We start from the raw sequence: 16,939 nt of genomic DNA on the forward strand, positions 1-16,939 counted from the left end.
CCGTCTGATCACTCAGCATGAGGCGGAACTACAAGAGGGCGCAAGTACCAGTCAGTCATCCATAACTAATACCATGCCGGGCCCCCGAGGCCTTTCAATGCGAGTGGACAGAGTCATCTAATGCGCCGCTCGACCCGGGGCTTTTAGAGGGATAGAAACTGACCAATTTTACCTCTCGGCTCACTAATTGCTGTGGCAGAGGCTGTGGAGTAACCTGATTACTGCTCCAGAAATGATGTGCTTTTGCTGATGGAACAAAAAAGGAAAGATATTAATTCAGGGTACTCAGAGGTTTTCTGCTCAGGCTAAAATGGACCCATTTATCAAAAAAATAACTAACCTATTAGAGTTTCTTTTTACTTTAAAAGGTATTCAGGGCAAACAAAGTTGAAGGATAAGCCTAATAGTGTACATTAGAGTTAGTAAAAGGTACATGCGTAAAACTGAAATCAATTTATCGGTTGGAAAAAAAAAGATATTCCTGAATGAATACAAGAAAGAAAGAACCTTAGAATCATAATAATTAGCTAGAACGAACATGCCAAGTGACCTCACAGCAACTTACATATTTATTTAGCAAAGACAAGCTTACCTTTCCATAATTAGGCAGGAGGATTTGGTAGAGCATGGCACTGTTAAAGGATGCAGTACAGACGCCCTGTGTGAGATAAGTAAGCCCAACTAATGGCGAGAAATAAAGCCGAAACGCAACGACGTGAGAAAAGCCGCATCGCATCAGTCTAAATAAATAAATTACAGCTGCCTCTTCTATTCTAATGGGCTGGATAAGAATGCTTCAAAGCTCAGCTAAGACTGTCCCCAGCTGCATCAACTCAGAGAGAGTAATCCAAAATGAATCTCAGCACATTAGCTGGGAAAGAACTTTCTCGAATTTGTAATTGAAACGCTGCCTTACTCGACCTCGCGGCTGTGTGCAAACACTGACATAAAACACAGATTAAAAGTCTATTAGGAGGAGCAGGAAATGATACCTCAAGAGGAAAAACCTCCCGTGCTTTATTTCAGTTTTCAGCCTTGAAGGGCAGCAGTGCAACTTTCTAAATTTGTCCACAAAGGTCAGCCGAAGCACAGAAGATGGACATGGACATCTCCTAAAAACACTCAAAAAGAGAGCAGTTCCAAGCCACATTCCCCTCTCCCAGTGACACCGTTCAGGTTTTTTCCCCAGTCGTGCTCGGGGTAGGTAGTGGGGGGTGCTTTGTTGACTGAAACATTGCAAATGAGCAAACACAGCATAGTATGGATTCAGTGGCTCAGCCTGTAACGCAATAATTGCCTGGCGTGCCTTGGGACAGAGAACTTCCAAAAACTGCAAAATAGCTAAAGACTTATCAGATCCCCCTCGCTACAAAAACACAGCGTTAGTTTATCAGTGGTGCTGTAATATGTCCCCGCATGTAATTAAACTGCTGGAGAAGATGCAGAGCCTGATAAACGCTATTGTGAATCAGTGACACAAGCTCTTCTCAATAAACTAATTCTGTGATTACGCACCTCCGTTATGACAACACAATGCTAACGCACGCAATCAGTTAACGCACCTGGCAACTACGCAGAGGAGACAATAACTATTAACTGGAGGTAAAAAAAAAAAAAAAGCGGGTATATATCTTCACTGCTTAAAGATTTTTACGTTTTTTTATGTATTTTACGTCATTTCAAAATGCAGACTGCTCTTTTTGCATTAAGATAAAATTGTCTTCAACAAGTTTACAGACAAAATGAGTCCAAAATTACTTGGACTAAAATCTGTTTATACTAATGTCTGTAAAGTTCACTGTAAAGCTTTTTGGCAAAATCCGTCTATTATAAAGTTACAAGATAAAACCAGCCAAGACTCTTCGGAGAGTGAAGAACCCAACCTGCCACCCCCCGCTACCCACCCCCCCCACCACATGCCCCCCCCCCATGCCCACCCACCCCAACTTGAGGATCTAAAGTCCACTGAGCACTCACTGTGTCCGCTCCGGAGCGAAGCAGGCGAGCGGTAGATGGAGATGGGAGCAGCGTGCTGTATCTGGCTGCCGTGGTAATGCTTATCAGGGCGGGTGTAGGAGGTGGACGACCCCGGGGGTCCAGCAGCCCCTACAGCCCCAGAGCTATCCGAGTTAGCTGAGTTGGACGAGGAGCTCCACACGGAACCGGCAATACATCCCAAGGTCAGAGACCACATCCAAGGGGTCCAGCTGAAGCGGGATGGGACCACTCCGCTGGGACGCATGACTCACGCCCGGCTCGCACACAGACACTAGGGGCAGAGAGGGGGGTTCTCTCATGATGGAGACAGCCCCATGCTAGGAGCCTCAACCCACCCCTGCGCTCTTTTACGGCTTGTCCCGCGCACGTTCCCGAGTGTTTACGTTCACTCTGTGGAGGGACAAAAAGGAATGAGAGTCCAGCACAGTGGTCAGTGAATAGAAGCGCCCGAGACTGACCGCTCTAGCTGTTTTGATGCAGCTGAGCTGCTTCACTCACACGCGCGCTCGCCACAGCGCTGTCCCGTCACTCAGGGAAGCCAAAGCGGTGACAATTACCCAGCGGAAAACGAGGGTCATGACCCGATCCTCCTCACTCAAAGTCCATCCCACACACCAAAACACAAAAGAGGCTGGACAAAAGGAAAAAAAGAAAAAGAAAGACTTTCTCTCTCTTCAAAGCAAAGCGACTTTCACATGGAAGCCAAAACTCCTTTTCCCAGGCGCTGGTCTGCTCCCCCTGCTCCGAAAGGTGTTGCAATACGAAAAGCTGCAGATGAAATCAGCCTCTGCTCTTCATTCACAGATGCACACTCAATCTCTCTCTTTCTCGCTCCCTCTCTCTGCTTCTTAGCACCGCTCTGCCTGTCTGCTCTGTTTTTGGACAGAGCCTTGACGCACTTCTAGCAGCGTCGCTCAGCAATGAGTGAGAGAGACGGAGAGAGAGAGAGAGAGAAAGAGAGAGAGAGAGAGAGAGAGAGCGTGAGGGAGGGAGGGAGGGGTGAGAGAGACTGTACAGGGATGGAGAAAGGGAGGGAGAAACTAAGGGAGGGGGTACAGGTGAAACAAAGCAAACAGCATGAGGAAGGGGGGAGAGAGAGAGAGAGAGAGAGAGAGAGAGAGAAAAAGAGAGAGAGAGAGAAAGAAAGAGAGAGAAAGAGAGAGAGAGAGAGAGAGAGAGAGAGAGAAAGAGAGAGAGAGAGAGAAAGAAAGAGAGAGAAAGAGAGAAAGAGAGAAAGAGAGAGAGAGAGAGAGAGAGAGAGAGAGAAAGAAAGAGAGAGAAAGAAAGAGAGAGAGAGAGAGAGAGAGAGAGAGAGAGAGAGAGAGAGAGAGAGAGAGAGAGAGAGATGGAGCGCAAACAACCAACACAAGGCAGCCTATGCAAATTCCCACTGAGCACCTAAACAAATGCAGCAAAGCCAATGCAGAACAACTAGTACGCATTACTCAAGAGACACAATAGGAGAGAGAGAGAGAGAGAGAGAGAGAGAGAGAGAGAGAGAGAGAGAGAGAGAGAGATAGAGAAAGAAGAGAAAGTGAGGAGAGAGGAATAAAGGGTAAGGGAGAGAAAGAGGGTGTTGGAGAAAGAGTAGACAGAAAGACAAAGAAAGACAGAGAGGCAAAAAAAAAAAGAGAGGAGAAAGAGGAGAAAGAGAAGAGAGAGTGATAAGAGAGAGTGATAAAGAAAAACTGAAAGAATTGAGAGAAATAAAGACGAGAAAGAAAAACAAGATTGAGAGAGACATAAAGAAAGAGAAAAAGAGAACAGGGAGAACAAGAAAAGACAGAAACAGAAAAAGGCAATAGAGTAAGAAATGAGAAAAAAAACAGAAAAGAGAAATAAAAAGATGAGAGTGTGTGTGTAAGAGAGAGAGAGAGAGAGAGAGAGAGAGAGAGAGAGAACAGAGAGAGGGAGAAAACAAAGAAAAAGAGCGATGGAGAAATGAGAGGAAGAAATAAGAAAAATGCAGGAGAGAGCGAGAGAAAAAAGATGAGAGAAAGAGTTGAGAGAGAGTGATGAGAAAGAGACGAGAGAGACAGAAATAAAGGGGCATGAAAGAAACAACAGAAAGAAGGGAGAGGAATAAAGGAAAGAGAGAACAGACAAAGAAATAGAAGAAAAAAAGCAATAAAGAAAAGGAGGAAGAAATGATCAAAGAGGAAAAAACAAACCAGAGAGAGAGAGAGAGAGAGAGAGAGAGAGAGAGAGAGAGAGAGAGAGAGAGAGAGAGAGAGAGAGAGAGAGAGAGAGAAATAAGATGACAAACCCAGGCCATGTTGAAGTTACCTGCTCAGCCTGGGACAGAATCATATTTGCACGCAACAAAAACAGGAAACATCTGTGCGCCATTTAGCCGTGATTTCTCCCGATTCCTCCTGACGGCTTCGCGTTTCCTGAGCTTGCGCTGTGGAGCAGCTCAGACAGCGCCGGCTGGCTCTGCCTCAGAGCTTTAAATAGCACCTCCGAGCTCTAATTCGCTTAGTGAAACACAAATGGTCTGAGGTGTAATGGAAAGTAAAACATGATAATTGAATTATGAAAACGTGTTCATTCTGCTTTAAAATAAGCTTTCGTTTGGGATGGCGGCTCTGAATGCCCGCGAGCCGGTGGAGGTGTAAATACATCTGACATTACAATATTTATAAGCTACATGTGAGTGATGCATTTCTGTTATTTTCCTCTGAAAGACTTCAGGACTCTTTAGGCATATTTTGGTAAAAATAGTCAAACATAATTTAAGCTGAAAAGAGCACAAAATAAAAAACACAGTCTTCATTTCTGGGAAAATTTACTGACAGAAATGAGATACGGCACAAAAACGCAAATTGTTTCAATGGACATTCCCATTCAGGGTTGCCGCCTGTGGAATTTGGATCAGTTCTGCACCCAAAAATGATGCTGAAATTCTTAACCACCCTCCTCATTCGGAGCAAATCAATAGCAGTGAAGAGAACGGCACACAGCAACGGCAAATCAACTTTTCATTGATATTACTCTGGTGGAAAAGCTCTCCCAGCACTCGGCCCTTTGTGCATGGAGAATTGCTTATTTTAAACCTTCTGTGGTTGTAATCACACATATTCATTCTGCAGATGGAGGCAGAGAGAAAGAGAAGACAGGCAGGGGAGAAAAAAAAGTGCTGGAAAGGTACTCATTTATCAAAAAGGCTGTTTTCCAGTTTCATTAAAGCTCAGTCTCATCCTCTCGTCTGAATACGCTTAGCCTCGGGTGGCCCTCACAAGAATGCCTTCCGTGTCTGTGCTCGCAAACACAACTATCTGCTTTTATACTAAACAAAGAATTCATAATCCACAAATGAGAGCACTTAAAAATCATTTCCATTTCCTTAAAGGGGAAAAACAGACTGTAAATTCAATTTACACATCAATACCACAGTCATATCCATTTTATAAAGAGGTGAAGTACTGGTTAAGAATACCACAGGTACAGGTCAGGGGTCGGCAACATGCCCTTTTGCGGCTCCACAGCAGAATTCGGTTTTGCTAATCTAAGCTGGAGTTAATGTATAACTGCTAATTCACGTCGTAACCCTGAAGGTTGGCACGCAGACCGCTGGCCACCGTAGCAGCAATAACAGTCCGGCCTAGCTAGTAACTGACGAAAAGGCAAAGAAAAAAATTTAAGACAAACATCGATGATTTGGAGTCGAATGGACTCGTGTGTTTATAATCACTCCAGCTGGTTTCCTGATGCGCTTAATCTGCAACAAGAAACTCAAACACTAAAAAGGACAGAAAGATGAAGCCGCTTCTCGTTCGCCAGTTTCTTGTTCAACTTTCCCGTTCCACCTTAAACGGTGCAGCAGTTACATTCTGTGGCCTCAGTCAGCATTTAAGATGGAAAGGAAAATTCGAAAGACGCTGGAAAATAAGAAGCGACTTCTGCCTCATAAAAGTCGAACATTGGGAGATGTTCCAAGAAACTATTCCACTTTTGTGAAAACGCTTCCTGCAGGAGATGCGAGACAAGAAGCCATAGCTGAGCTAAAGCTTAACGAAGAGCAAAGTGAGTCTGTATTTTCATGTGCATCATATTGGTAACACTTTATTTGAAGGCTACCTACATAAGGACTTCATGATGCATTCATAAGCACTGAATAATGTGTTTATGAAGCACTACTTGAACATTTATTAAGTGCTTATGTCGGTTCTCGCAACCTGACATAAGATGTTTTATGAAATAAATGACATTGTACTGACATAATAAGAATAAACGTTGAACATATTTACAGCACTAAACACTTATGTCAGCATTCTTAAGACGACATTGTACTGATATCAGGTTAAATATGCCTGGGAACCACCCCCTCTTCCCTCCATGGCATGGATAAGATGAGTGATGCAATTATGTATAGGGTTTAAATATGTTTAGTGCTGTAAATATGTTCAACGTTTATTCATATTATGTCAGTACAATGTCATTTATTTCATAAAACATCTTATGTCAGGTTGCGAGAACCGACATAAGCACTTAATAAATGTTCAAGTAGTACTTCATAAACACATTATTCAGTGCTTATGAGTGTGTTATGAAGCCCTTATGTAGGTAGCCTTCAAATAAAGTGTTACCATTATATTTTAGCCTATGCTAGTACTTTAGCACATGCTGAAACATTTACAGCCAAAATGGTAAAATGGACATATAATGTTGGGGCTCCAAACGTGGCTTAATTTTTGTTGAAAGGACAAAATGGCTCTTCTTAACATTTGGGTTGTTGACCTGTATGTAATCAGTTGCATCAGCTGAGCACAAGTTCGACTGTAGCCTAGTTTGAATGTAAACTGCCACTACATTCAAGTTTACGAGCTACTAGAATTTAAACGGTTGCATCAAGTAACATTTTCAACATAGCTCTAAGTTATACCTTAAACTTTACACGTATAGCAGCTGTAAGCTCTGCTGTAAGAAATCAGTTTAAATGGCTGGTCAATTTGACTGACAGGAAAACATTTACATTTACGGCAATCGGCAGATGCTCTTATCCGAGTGACTTACAGTTTGATCATTTTACACAGGTAGGCGAACGTGGTGTTAGGAGTCTTGCCCAAGGACTCTTATTGTTTTAGTTTAGGGTGCTTACCCAGGTGGGGATTGAACCCCAGTCTACAGTGTAGAAGGCAGAGGCAGAGATGCAAGAAAATGAAATACATCTCTGGTTGTGTTTGCAAAAACTGCTGCAGGAGAGATTACATTCGTTTTCGTTGATTGGAGACAGAAATGATCACAGACCTCCCAGCTGCAGATTTACACAACACACGGTAATGGAGCCCTGATTCCTATTTTGTGTCCAGCACTGAGATATTATTCTACAGGGTCTTTCCAAAATCTGGTGAGTCAACTGCGTGCAGAGCAATAAGAGCTGATACATCAGTGCTCAGGTTATGTGACGCTGATCTTATTATCATACAATACATAACAGATTATTTGTAGAATATAATTATCATAGCACACTTTACCTTTGTTATTTAGCAGATTCAAATAGTAGCCGCAGCTTCACTAATGCTACTAATCATTCATTGATAAAGTGCAGATAAAATATTGTGCAGTTTGGACATCAGAAAAATTCCAGGAGCAGAACAGAATAAACACAAAACGGAAGACAGAGGCCACATTATTATTATTAAACAATCTCCTTCTGAATTATAGATAACATGGCTGGCACACAAAGTAAATGTGGCTTGAAAAGAGAGAAATGCAGCAATTTCACTGTGTGGAGATCATACATGTGTAACATTGCCTGTTGAAGTTGGGTAGTGTCACTGACTGGCTGCAAAGAGTGAAAACGTCATGACAGGGCTTTCATCTATAATCATATATGCTCTACTGGGTAAAATGTGCTGTAAATGTCTGTGGGGCAGCTAAAATTCTGTGTGTCACTAATTTTAAATGAACTACTCTCAACGTAAGGTTTAGGATGGACTTCACTCTCCAACTTACGACTGAACTTGTGTTCAGCTGGTGCAACCGGCTGCTGATCTTCTCATCACTGTCTGAAGTCTAGAGTCTAGGAATGGTACAGTTCATTTTAATGTTATTCATCAGCACAAAGCCTACAGATACCCTGACCATTTCAAACTGTAATCACTCTGATAGCAGCCATGCATAATTGTCATCTATTTGCAGTTATAGTAGAAGTTTATAGGCTGCTACATCCATCTGAAATTTGCATGCCAAGACAACACCTTTTACACTACAGCTCCCAGAAATGGGCATAAACCTGTTGGAGTGCTGATATTATGAGAAGTAATACATTTTACTAAAAATAATGCGCATCTGAAGGGAAGAGGTGCAAGTACAGATTGATTTTCTTGCAAGGTGACATTTAACTAAGCTTTCCTTTAAGCAAACAGCAAAAAGGGTAATTATAAAAGCATCACTCACTATTGTGCAAAAAAAAACAAAAAAAAAAAACCTAATGAAATACTAACAGCTATTTACATCAGAAGTGCTGAACACACTGACATGTCACTGACATAAAGCACTGCTCTTATGAAACATCAAAAGCTACTTGACTGCTAATGGCTCCCCTTGTGGAGAACGTGATTTCTGTCAGTTGCTTCAGTCTAAACTCCCTGAACAGCTTTTTATCTCCGTTTTTGCAGTCAAGCTTAAAAAGCTCCTTATGATGCAGATTGTTGAGACATTTTACCAAACAGTGTATACATTTTACCCATAACACAGTAGCTCACTTCATATGTGGTGATTCTCACAGATAGAGTAGTTGCTAAGCTGCACAAGTGTGAGGTTTGTCATTATCAGCTATCACAAATGGACACAAGCTGCAGAGGTGAGGTTTCAGGAGTTAACGAGCGGTTTAAATATATATGGTATATTTAATGGTGAATATATGGTGAATAATGAAAACTTGTTTGAACTGTGTCTGTTTATGTGTGAACACTGGCATATAAAATGTGAATGAGCAGCTGTTATGTTCAAAGTCTGATTACACACACACACACACACACACACACACACACACACACACACACACACACACACACACACACATATATATATATATATATATATATATACACACACACACACACACACACACACACACACACACACACACAAGTAACTGGATCATAATCAATAATAATAAACGCTCACAAAAACAGCATGACATTAATCAAGATATTACTATTAATACAATATAAATAATATATATATAACCTAAATTGTGTGGCTGTATTATATATGAAAACATCAGATCTTACTATGATCTTGTAAAAAAGAAAAAAGCTCCCTTTGTTCAGCATATTTTAACAAAATCATAATATAAAATACTGTAATAATAATAATAATACTACTCACTGATATATGAATGACATTTACATACTGTCCAATCCCTGCTGAAGCACTGATTAAAGACTATGAATTTGATACAGTCGTATGCACCTCTGGTCATCTTACATGTTTAACTGAAGTGAAAACAGCCTCTACAGAGAACACAGTTCTGTACATTTCAATGTTAATGTGTGTTTGCTGAATTAACATACTGGAAAAATACAATAACTTTTAAATAAATTTTTTCCTAATATGTTAAACTCAAATAAATAGAAATTGTGTCCTAAATTTTTGGTTAAGAGTGCTCTCTGTAGAGGATGTGTTCAATTATTTTCACTTGGAACAATCAACAAAATGTGATTTTACTGCAGGTGTTAAAACCTTTGCATATAACTGAACTGTGATGAAATACGTTCATTGTACAATCACGATTATATAAAAACCTGGGATCAGATATTATAATCTTCACAACTCTATCCCTAATGAAGTGTTGACTGGGCTGCACTGTGGAGCAGCTCTAGTCGTCAGGAAGGATCTATGATGGCGGTCATGCTTTGGAGCCACCTGGAGGACACAGACCATCCTGGCTGAACGCCGTGAGGTGAGCGCTCGCCCAGACGAGGGAAAGCAGCTTTCTGCAGCACCTGCCTGGAGCCGTCTGTATGTGCGAGCTCTCTCTGTAGTGCAGATCAGCTAAAACCCACCGCATACAAAACACACACGGCCGCTTCCTGCTGGGCCTGAAATCCCCCCCTCCATGTGCTTCATGTTTAGAAGCCGCACATGGTTGGGCAGCATGTAGAATACTGATGCACAGTCGCCCTGATGAATATAGAAATCACACATGCCGAGCTTAGAGAATCATGGGTGTTTCTCTAACCTGTACAGATCCAGAACTTCGCAAACGTAAACAGATCTACAAACTTCCAACTCTTATGATGGTGTAAAACTGCCAAAACATTATAGTGGCTAAAAATTAATGAATAAATAGTGTGTGTGTGTGTGTGTGTGTGTGTGTGTGTGTGTGTGTGTGTGTTATTGCTGTATTTGAAAAGACCATATGAAATTTTTGCTCAAGTGAGGACATTTTGCTGGTCATCACTTGAGCATGTGTTTGTTTTCACCACAAATTTTTTTATTTGAAAACTAAAAGAGCAGAAAAACTGCCTTTTGGATATCGATGTTAGGATTAAGTTTAGTAGAAACCTATGAATGTCCGCGCGCGCGTGTGTGTGTGTGTGTGTGTGTGTGTGTGTGTGTGTGCTGCTGCTGTCAGAACAAAACCTTGTATCTGCATTTTGCTTTTCAGTTCAATTTGAAAACGCCTGTTGTCCTTTACATTGTGTGTAAATGTCATGATGATTGGACCAAAAGAAACGGCCCAAAATTACTTGGAAAAAATTCTGGTTCCATTGACTTACATTAAAAGTAAAGGATGTTTTTTGCTTCTCCTGTAAAAATTTTGGAGATTCAAGGTTTTGTATATACAAAATTTTCGTTTCAGAATCTGTTAAAATGGTACAAAATGAAAAGTGGACATTGCAAAAATGCAAAAAAGTATACTTGATTGCCTGTCAGAATAAATATATTTAAAATCTTGATTAGTTCACCGAAGCTGGTGACAGAAGTCATGTAGGGGTTAAGGACTGAATTATTGCACACAGTATTCACAATACAGCCACCTAAACCAGAGCTAACCTATATTACCTGTATTTCATCTGAACTATGCAATTACCGCTGGCCAGAAGGCCCAGTGAGAAACGTCATGATTTGAGTACTGTTGAGCATTTCTAGTAACTAGCATTTAAGGTGCATTAGTCCACCACCTTTCTCTCCTTTCATCATTGAGATGTCGGGCTGAATGCTGTCTGCCACCTGCTGGCACTCAAATCACCTCTTAGCTGTACTTTCGGCTCTATGTGCTGCAAGCTGGTTGTCATTTGGCTGGTTATGTGATTCATCAAGGCAGGGAAATGCATTCATCGTGGGGTGCAGAGGAGAGAATTCTATATACCTCTGGGAGTCTTTGATCTGTTACTGACCATAACTTTACTTACAGTCATGTAAGCTGGAACTACACTTGCACCTTCGATTTTGTAAAGAAAAAAAAGACCTTACTCCAAATGTAAATCAGTGAGTCATGTTCAGTGTTTGAATTTCACTTCTTTAGTAGTTGAACTGGAGCTGTAAGGCTGACGTACACAATATGTACAGCAACAATAAGCCCTGTGCAATCAGCACACCTGAATGATCACACAAATGTCTCAAACTAAGATGTTAAGTAATCTCTAACAGACTTTTGTGATTTCTGACAGTGTACGACACACTGCAGTCATAAAAAATGGACAAAATTGTGCAAATGATGAACAGAAAAACAGCACTGGCGGCTACCTTGAAGCTGGAATTCTGCTCATGTATTTGTTTCTAAGTGAGGAGAAAATTGTGTGAATTTGATTTTTTACTCAATATCTGTCTCTGTCAGTGCAGTGAGCCAACAGGCCCTGGGTTTCGGGCTGATTTATAATGTGAAACATCAGGTTTGGGTCAGGCCCGGGCTTGTCTACTAATCAGTTGATTTCTTTTTTGTTTAGTAGATTTCCTTGGTATTACCTTATGAAGCAATATATACTGTAGGGCAGTGTTCATAAGGCAATGTGATGCATGCATGTCGTCGCTGTCCAAAGAAAACCATGTATCTCCATTATTTTTATTTTTCTACATCATTTCAACAAACCAGCCGTCCTCTACACTGTGCGACAACTTCACAATGAATGGACCAAGAGAAACGCTCTAAAATCACTTGGAATAAAACCTCTTAACATTAACTTGCATTGAAAGGCGAGTGTTTTTGCCTTCTCCTGTAAAGTTAGTACTTTGGAGATACTTGTTTTTTCTTTGAACAGTGATAGATATGTGTAAAGGCTTATCCCTGTAAGTGATGTTCGCCTTAAAGGTTGCATTTGCCAGCTCTGATGTCAAGTTGATAACATCTGTGAGAGGTTTTTTTTGACAGTAGGTTGTCATGACACTTTCTAGGGTGAGATTTTGTAGATCTGTGTTTGTCACAGTGACATAATGCTGATAATACACTCAGAAATAAAGGTATGAAACTGTCACCTGGGTCAGTACCCCTCTTGTACCCTTGAGGGGACCACCCCAGTGACATCTCAGAGACTTTAGTCAGGGAACACAACTGTACCATAATCCATTGAAATGATGCTTTCTAAGGTGTACTGACTCCACACACCCCGTCTCAACTGCAGGCTTTTTATTGCTCTGTTTTAAAACATTTGGTTATGAAAATGTACAAATATGTACTTTTCACCTGTAAAAACTTGTTTAAGATGCACATTTATACCTTAAAACCACTGTTGTACCTTTACATCCACATTGTACATCCACATTGTACCTTGATGATAAATGTATCTGCATAGAACCTTTATTTCTAAGTGTATGACATAGCTTAGCACACAGGACGGTTCTCAGAGCAATTTTGTTTTACCATGTCATAACCATCATACAGACTACAAAGTCAGTTGTTATAACACGTCATTTCAGCCCAAAATATCATTGAATTAAGTATTGATTGCAATATATTGTATTGCACTGTGTATTGTAGTGTGCTGTATTGTATTGCATTGCATTGCACATTGTTCTGTGTTCAACTCTGCTCCTTTTCTCTCTGGATCTACAGTGACTTTGTTTCTAAGCTCAGGACCGTCTTTCTCTCTAACCTATTGGTAACTAGCAAAGATACTTTCTCTAGATAGACAAAGCACTTCTTGTAAGTCGCTCTGGATAAGAGCGTCTGCTAAATGCTGTAAACGTAATTGAGCCAGGACACCCCAAAAGAAAAAAGTCAGAGATGTCAACTTGACGTCAAAGCAGCCTGATTGACAGATATGTCACCTATTTAAATAAGCCTTTATAACCATTTATACACTGCTCAAAAAAATAAAGGGAACACTCAAATAACACATCCTAGAACTGAATGAATGAAATATTCTCATTGAATGTACAAAGTTGAATGTGCTGACAACAAAATCACACAAAAATCATCAATGGAAATCAAATTTATTAACCAATGGAGGCCTGGATTTGGAGTCACACACAAAATTTAAGTGGAAAAACAAACTACAGGCTGATCCAACTTTGATGTAATGTCCTTAAAACAAGTCAAAATGAGGCTCAGTGTTGTGTGTGGCCTCCACATGCCTGTATGACCTCCCTACAACGCCTGGGCATGCTCCTGATGAGGTGGCAGATGGTCTCCTGAGGGATCTCCTCCCAGACCTGGACTACAGCATCCGCCAACTCCCAGTCTGTGGTGCAACGTGGCGTTGGTGGATGGAGCGAGACATGATGTCCCAGATGTGCTCAATCGGATTCAGGTCTGGGGAACGGGCGGGCCGGTCCATAGCTTCAATGCCTTCATCTTGCAGGAACTGCTGACACACTCCAGCCACATGACGTCTAGCATTGTCCTGCATTAGGGGGAACCCAGGGCCAACTGCACCAGCATATGGTCTCACAAGGGGTCTGAGAATCTCATCTCGGTACCTAATGGCAGTCAGGCTACCTCTGGCGAGCACATGGAGGGCTGTGCGGCCCTGCAAAGAAATGCCACCCCACACCATTACTGACCCACTGCCAAACCGGTCATGCTGAAGGATGTTGCAGGCAGCAGATCGCTCTCCATGGCATCTCCAGACTCTGTCACGTCTGTCACATGTGCTCAGTGTGAACCTGCTTTCATCTGTGAAGAGCACAGGGTGCAAGTGGCGAATTTGCCAATCCTGGTGTTCTCTGGCAAATGCCAAGTGTCCTGCATGGTGTTGGGCTGTGAGCACAACTCCCATCTGTGGACGTCGGGCCCTCATACCATCCTCATGGAGTCGGTTTCTAACCGTTTGTACAGACACATGCACATTTGTGGCCTGCTGGAGGTCATGTTGCAGGGCTCTGGCAGTGCTCCTCCTGTTCCACCTTGCACAAAGGCGGAGGTAGCGGTCCTGCTCCTGGGTTGTTGCCCTCCTACGGCCTCCTCCACGTCTCCTGGTGTACTGGCCTGTCTCCTGGTAGCGCCTCCAGCCTCTGGACACTACGCTGACAGACACAGCAAACCTTCTTGCCACAGCACGCATTGATGTGCCATCCTGGATAAGCTGCACTACCTGAGCCACTTGTGTGGGTTGTAGAGTCCGTCTCCTGCTACCACGAGTGTGAAAGCACCACCAACATTCAAAAGTGACTAAAACATCAGCCAGAAAGCAGAAAGGTACTGAGAAGTGGTCTGTGGTCCCCACCTGCAGAACCACTCCTTTATTGAGTGTGTCTTGCTAATTGCCAATAATTTCCACCTGTTGTCTATTCCATTTGCACAACAGCAGTGAAATTGATTGTCAATCAGTGTTGCTTCCTAATCGGACAGTTTGATTTCACAGAAGTTTGATTTACTTGGAGTTATATTGTGTTGTTTAAGTGTTCCCTTTATTTTTTTGAGCAGTGTACGTCTTCATGTAGGTTCATGTTGGTCATTATAATGAGCTTATGTATGTGTCATATTAGTTTTTGTATGAAGTCTTACGAACACTGCAATACAGTGAAGTGTTACTGATTTGTTTTCATGCACATTTTCTCTCATGTGCCATCTCTTTCTCTCTCTAGTGTAGTCTATGCGTAAACAAAGCCTAGCTAATGGGTTTGGATCAGGTTCAAGTTTCCCCTCTACCTGTCGGGCCGAATCTGGGCCGGGTCTGGGCTTCAATTTCGTGCTAGTGCAGACCTCTTATCAAGCAGTGGATTGGATTCCCACTATAGTGATCCGTATTTCTAAGGAGCTTGCACAATCCTCCAGCTCCTCCTTCAATTACTCACTCACTTAGTCACTCATCACTGACTCACTGTAGTAAGGCTCTCCCTGCGCACGCTTACGCCTGACAAACACCCCCCCCACACACACTCCCGCACACTCACACCACGCCGATGAGTGGCCTCACCCTGTACACACACACGCAGACGCTCGCAAAAACGAAAATTCCTCAGAGCAGGGTGCGCATCACTCGGGTACGTTCTCTACTGGCATCACAGGAGAGCATAGTTAAAGTCCATCTAAATCAGACTGGGAGGACAACTCTAATGGCTGCTTGGTATTCCTATGCATGTGCTTACTTTGGCTGGCTGGCCTTTGGTGTTTGTTCTAGCCTCGGGGCACTGTCCTCACCGCATGCAGAGAGAATTCAATATGACCAGAAGGAGAGCTGTGTCCTTCCCACTGTCTCGAACTCATACTAAACGACAGATACCACTGGAAAGTCCACTCTGAACCAGCAAGGACAATTATAAAAGGAATCCAAACCCCACTCTGTACAAGCTGCACTTACTTTAAGTTACACAGACCAGCAGATCAGAATCCGTCTTTTTTGTTCTCCAAGTACAAAATGTACATGGAATTTCTAGGGATGCATTGATATGGGAGCTGCTGGCTGATGTCTATAACTGTATTTTTCACTTCCTCTTCTGTGTTCAGATATATGTACTTATAAAATGTAGTACTACATCTATATGGATTAGTATTAAGAGGAACAAATATATTTTATCATGAAATTTCAACACAATACAACGTGTGACTGAAGTTGTCAATTCATGCATAAAGGTAAAAAAACGATAAAAATGGAGAGAAAGGATTTTGCGTGACGATGAGTGTGTTTACATGCACTCAATAATCTGATCATAACTGCATTTCTGCAGTTTCCTAACTATTCAAATGGTCTCGTAAATACCACACTGATTTCTTTGATTGGAGCAAGGTCTAAAAATCTGACTAAGAAGTCTAATTTACTCAGTAATAAAGGGCTGAATTACAGAAAATTCTTATCTTTTTGTCTTAACTTAAGATCTGACAGGTCAAGATAAGATTTTTCACAAATTCGTATTACAGACACAAATCGGATCTTGATTTCGGAATTTTATCTCACAGCATCTTTTCTTATCTCAAGTTAAGAAATCTTAACTTGAAATATTAAAGTCAACAATCAACTGTCATGTCTGTTACCTAGCAACCATCCATACATGCACAGCTGAAACAAAGATGTAATCAAGTCAGTCAGACAGCTAACATAAGCTATGTGTCTGCAGAGTCTGGGGCTTTTAAACGCTGTTAGAAAACGTGTGCTCTCAAAGCGTAACATACAAAGTGTAACGTCATTATGCTACTTATAGTGAAATATGCCGCCCATCACTGCATAAAACAATAAAAAAAAATAAGTAAAACAGAAAAAAAGTTAAGATGCTCTGGGGTTTATCATCTTGTTAAAACATTTAGGATATTTTGCCAATTTCGGATGTTTCTGTAATGCCATATTCTTATGTGGAAATAAAATAAAATAATGGACTTAAGATCTGTTTTTCTGTAATAGCATCTGTCCTAACTTTAGTCTTAACTGAAGTTGCCATGACAACACAGCAGATCTCAGATTTAAGAATTTTCTGTAATACAGCCCCAGATTTCTCAGTGCATGTAAACCCTTACTCTGATTTCTTTCTGATTTCTCAGTGTGAATGTGCGAAAACAGGCTGCGGTACCAGAAATAAGCGAGCAGAGATGCTGCAAGAGGGCAGCAAAACGACG

General features: G+C 41.6%; 1 protein-coding gene across 17 annotated transcripts in view; it reads right to left on the minus strand.

Moving 5' to 3' along the window:
• nrxn3a (neurexin 3a) overlaps positions 1-16,939 on the minus strand; it is a 483,992-nt gene that overhangs the window by 164,709 nt on the left and 302,344 nt on the right. Inside the window, exon 1 of one of the 17 annotated variants that reach the window (XM_037542008.1) lies at positions 1,978-2,909. The exons of 15 other annotated variants lie outside the window; for them this stretch is intronic. In XM_037542008.1, coding sequence (XP_037397905.1) covers positions 1,978-2,242 — 265 coding nt within the window. In that variant the 5' untranslated portion in view covers positions 2,243-2,909. Of the gene's footprint in view, positions 1-1,977; positions 2,910-16,939 lie in introns of those variants that run through there. One more of the 17 variants, XM_037542007.1, reaches the window with a different exon arrangement.

This window comes from Pygocentrus nattereri, chromosome 10 (genome assembly GCF_015220715.1).
Source record: "Pygocentrus nattereri isolate fPygNat1 chromosome 10, fPygNat1.pri, whole genome shotgun sequence".
In the NCBI taxonomy this organism is placed as follows: domain Eukaryota; kingdom Metazoa; phylum Chordata; class Actinopteri; order Characiformes; family Serrasalmidae; genus Pygocentrus; species Pygocentrus nattereri.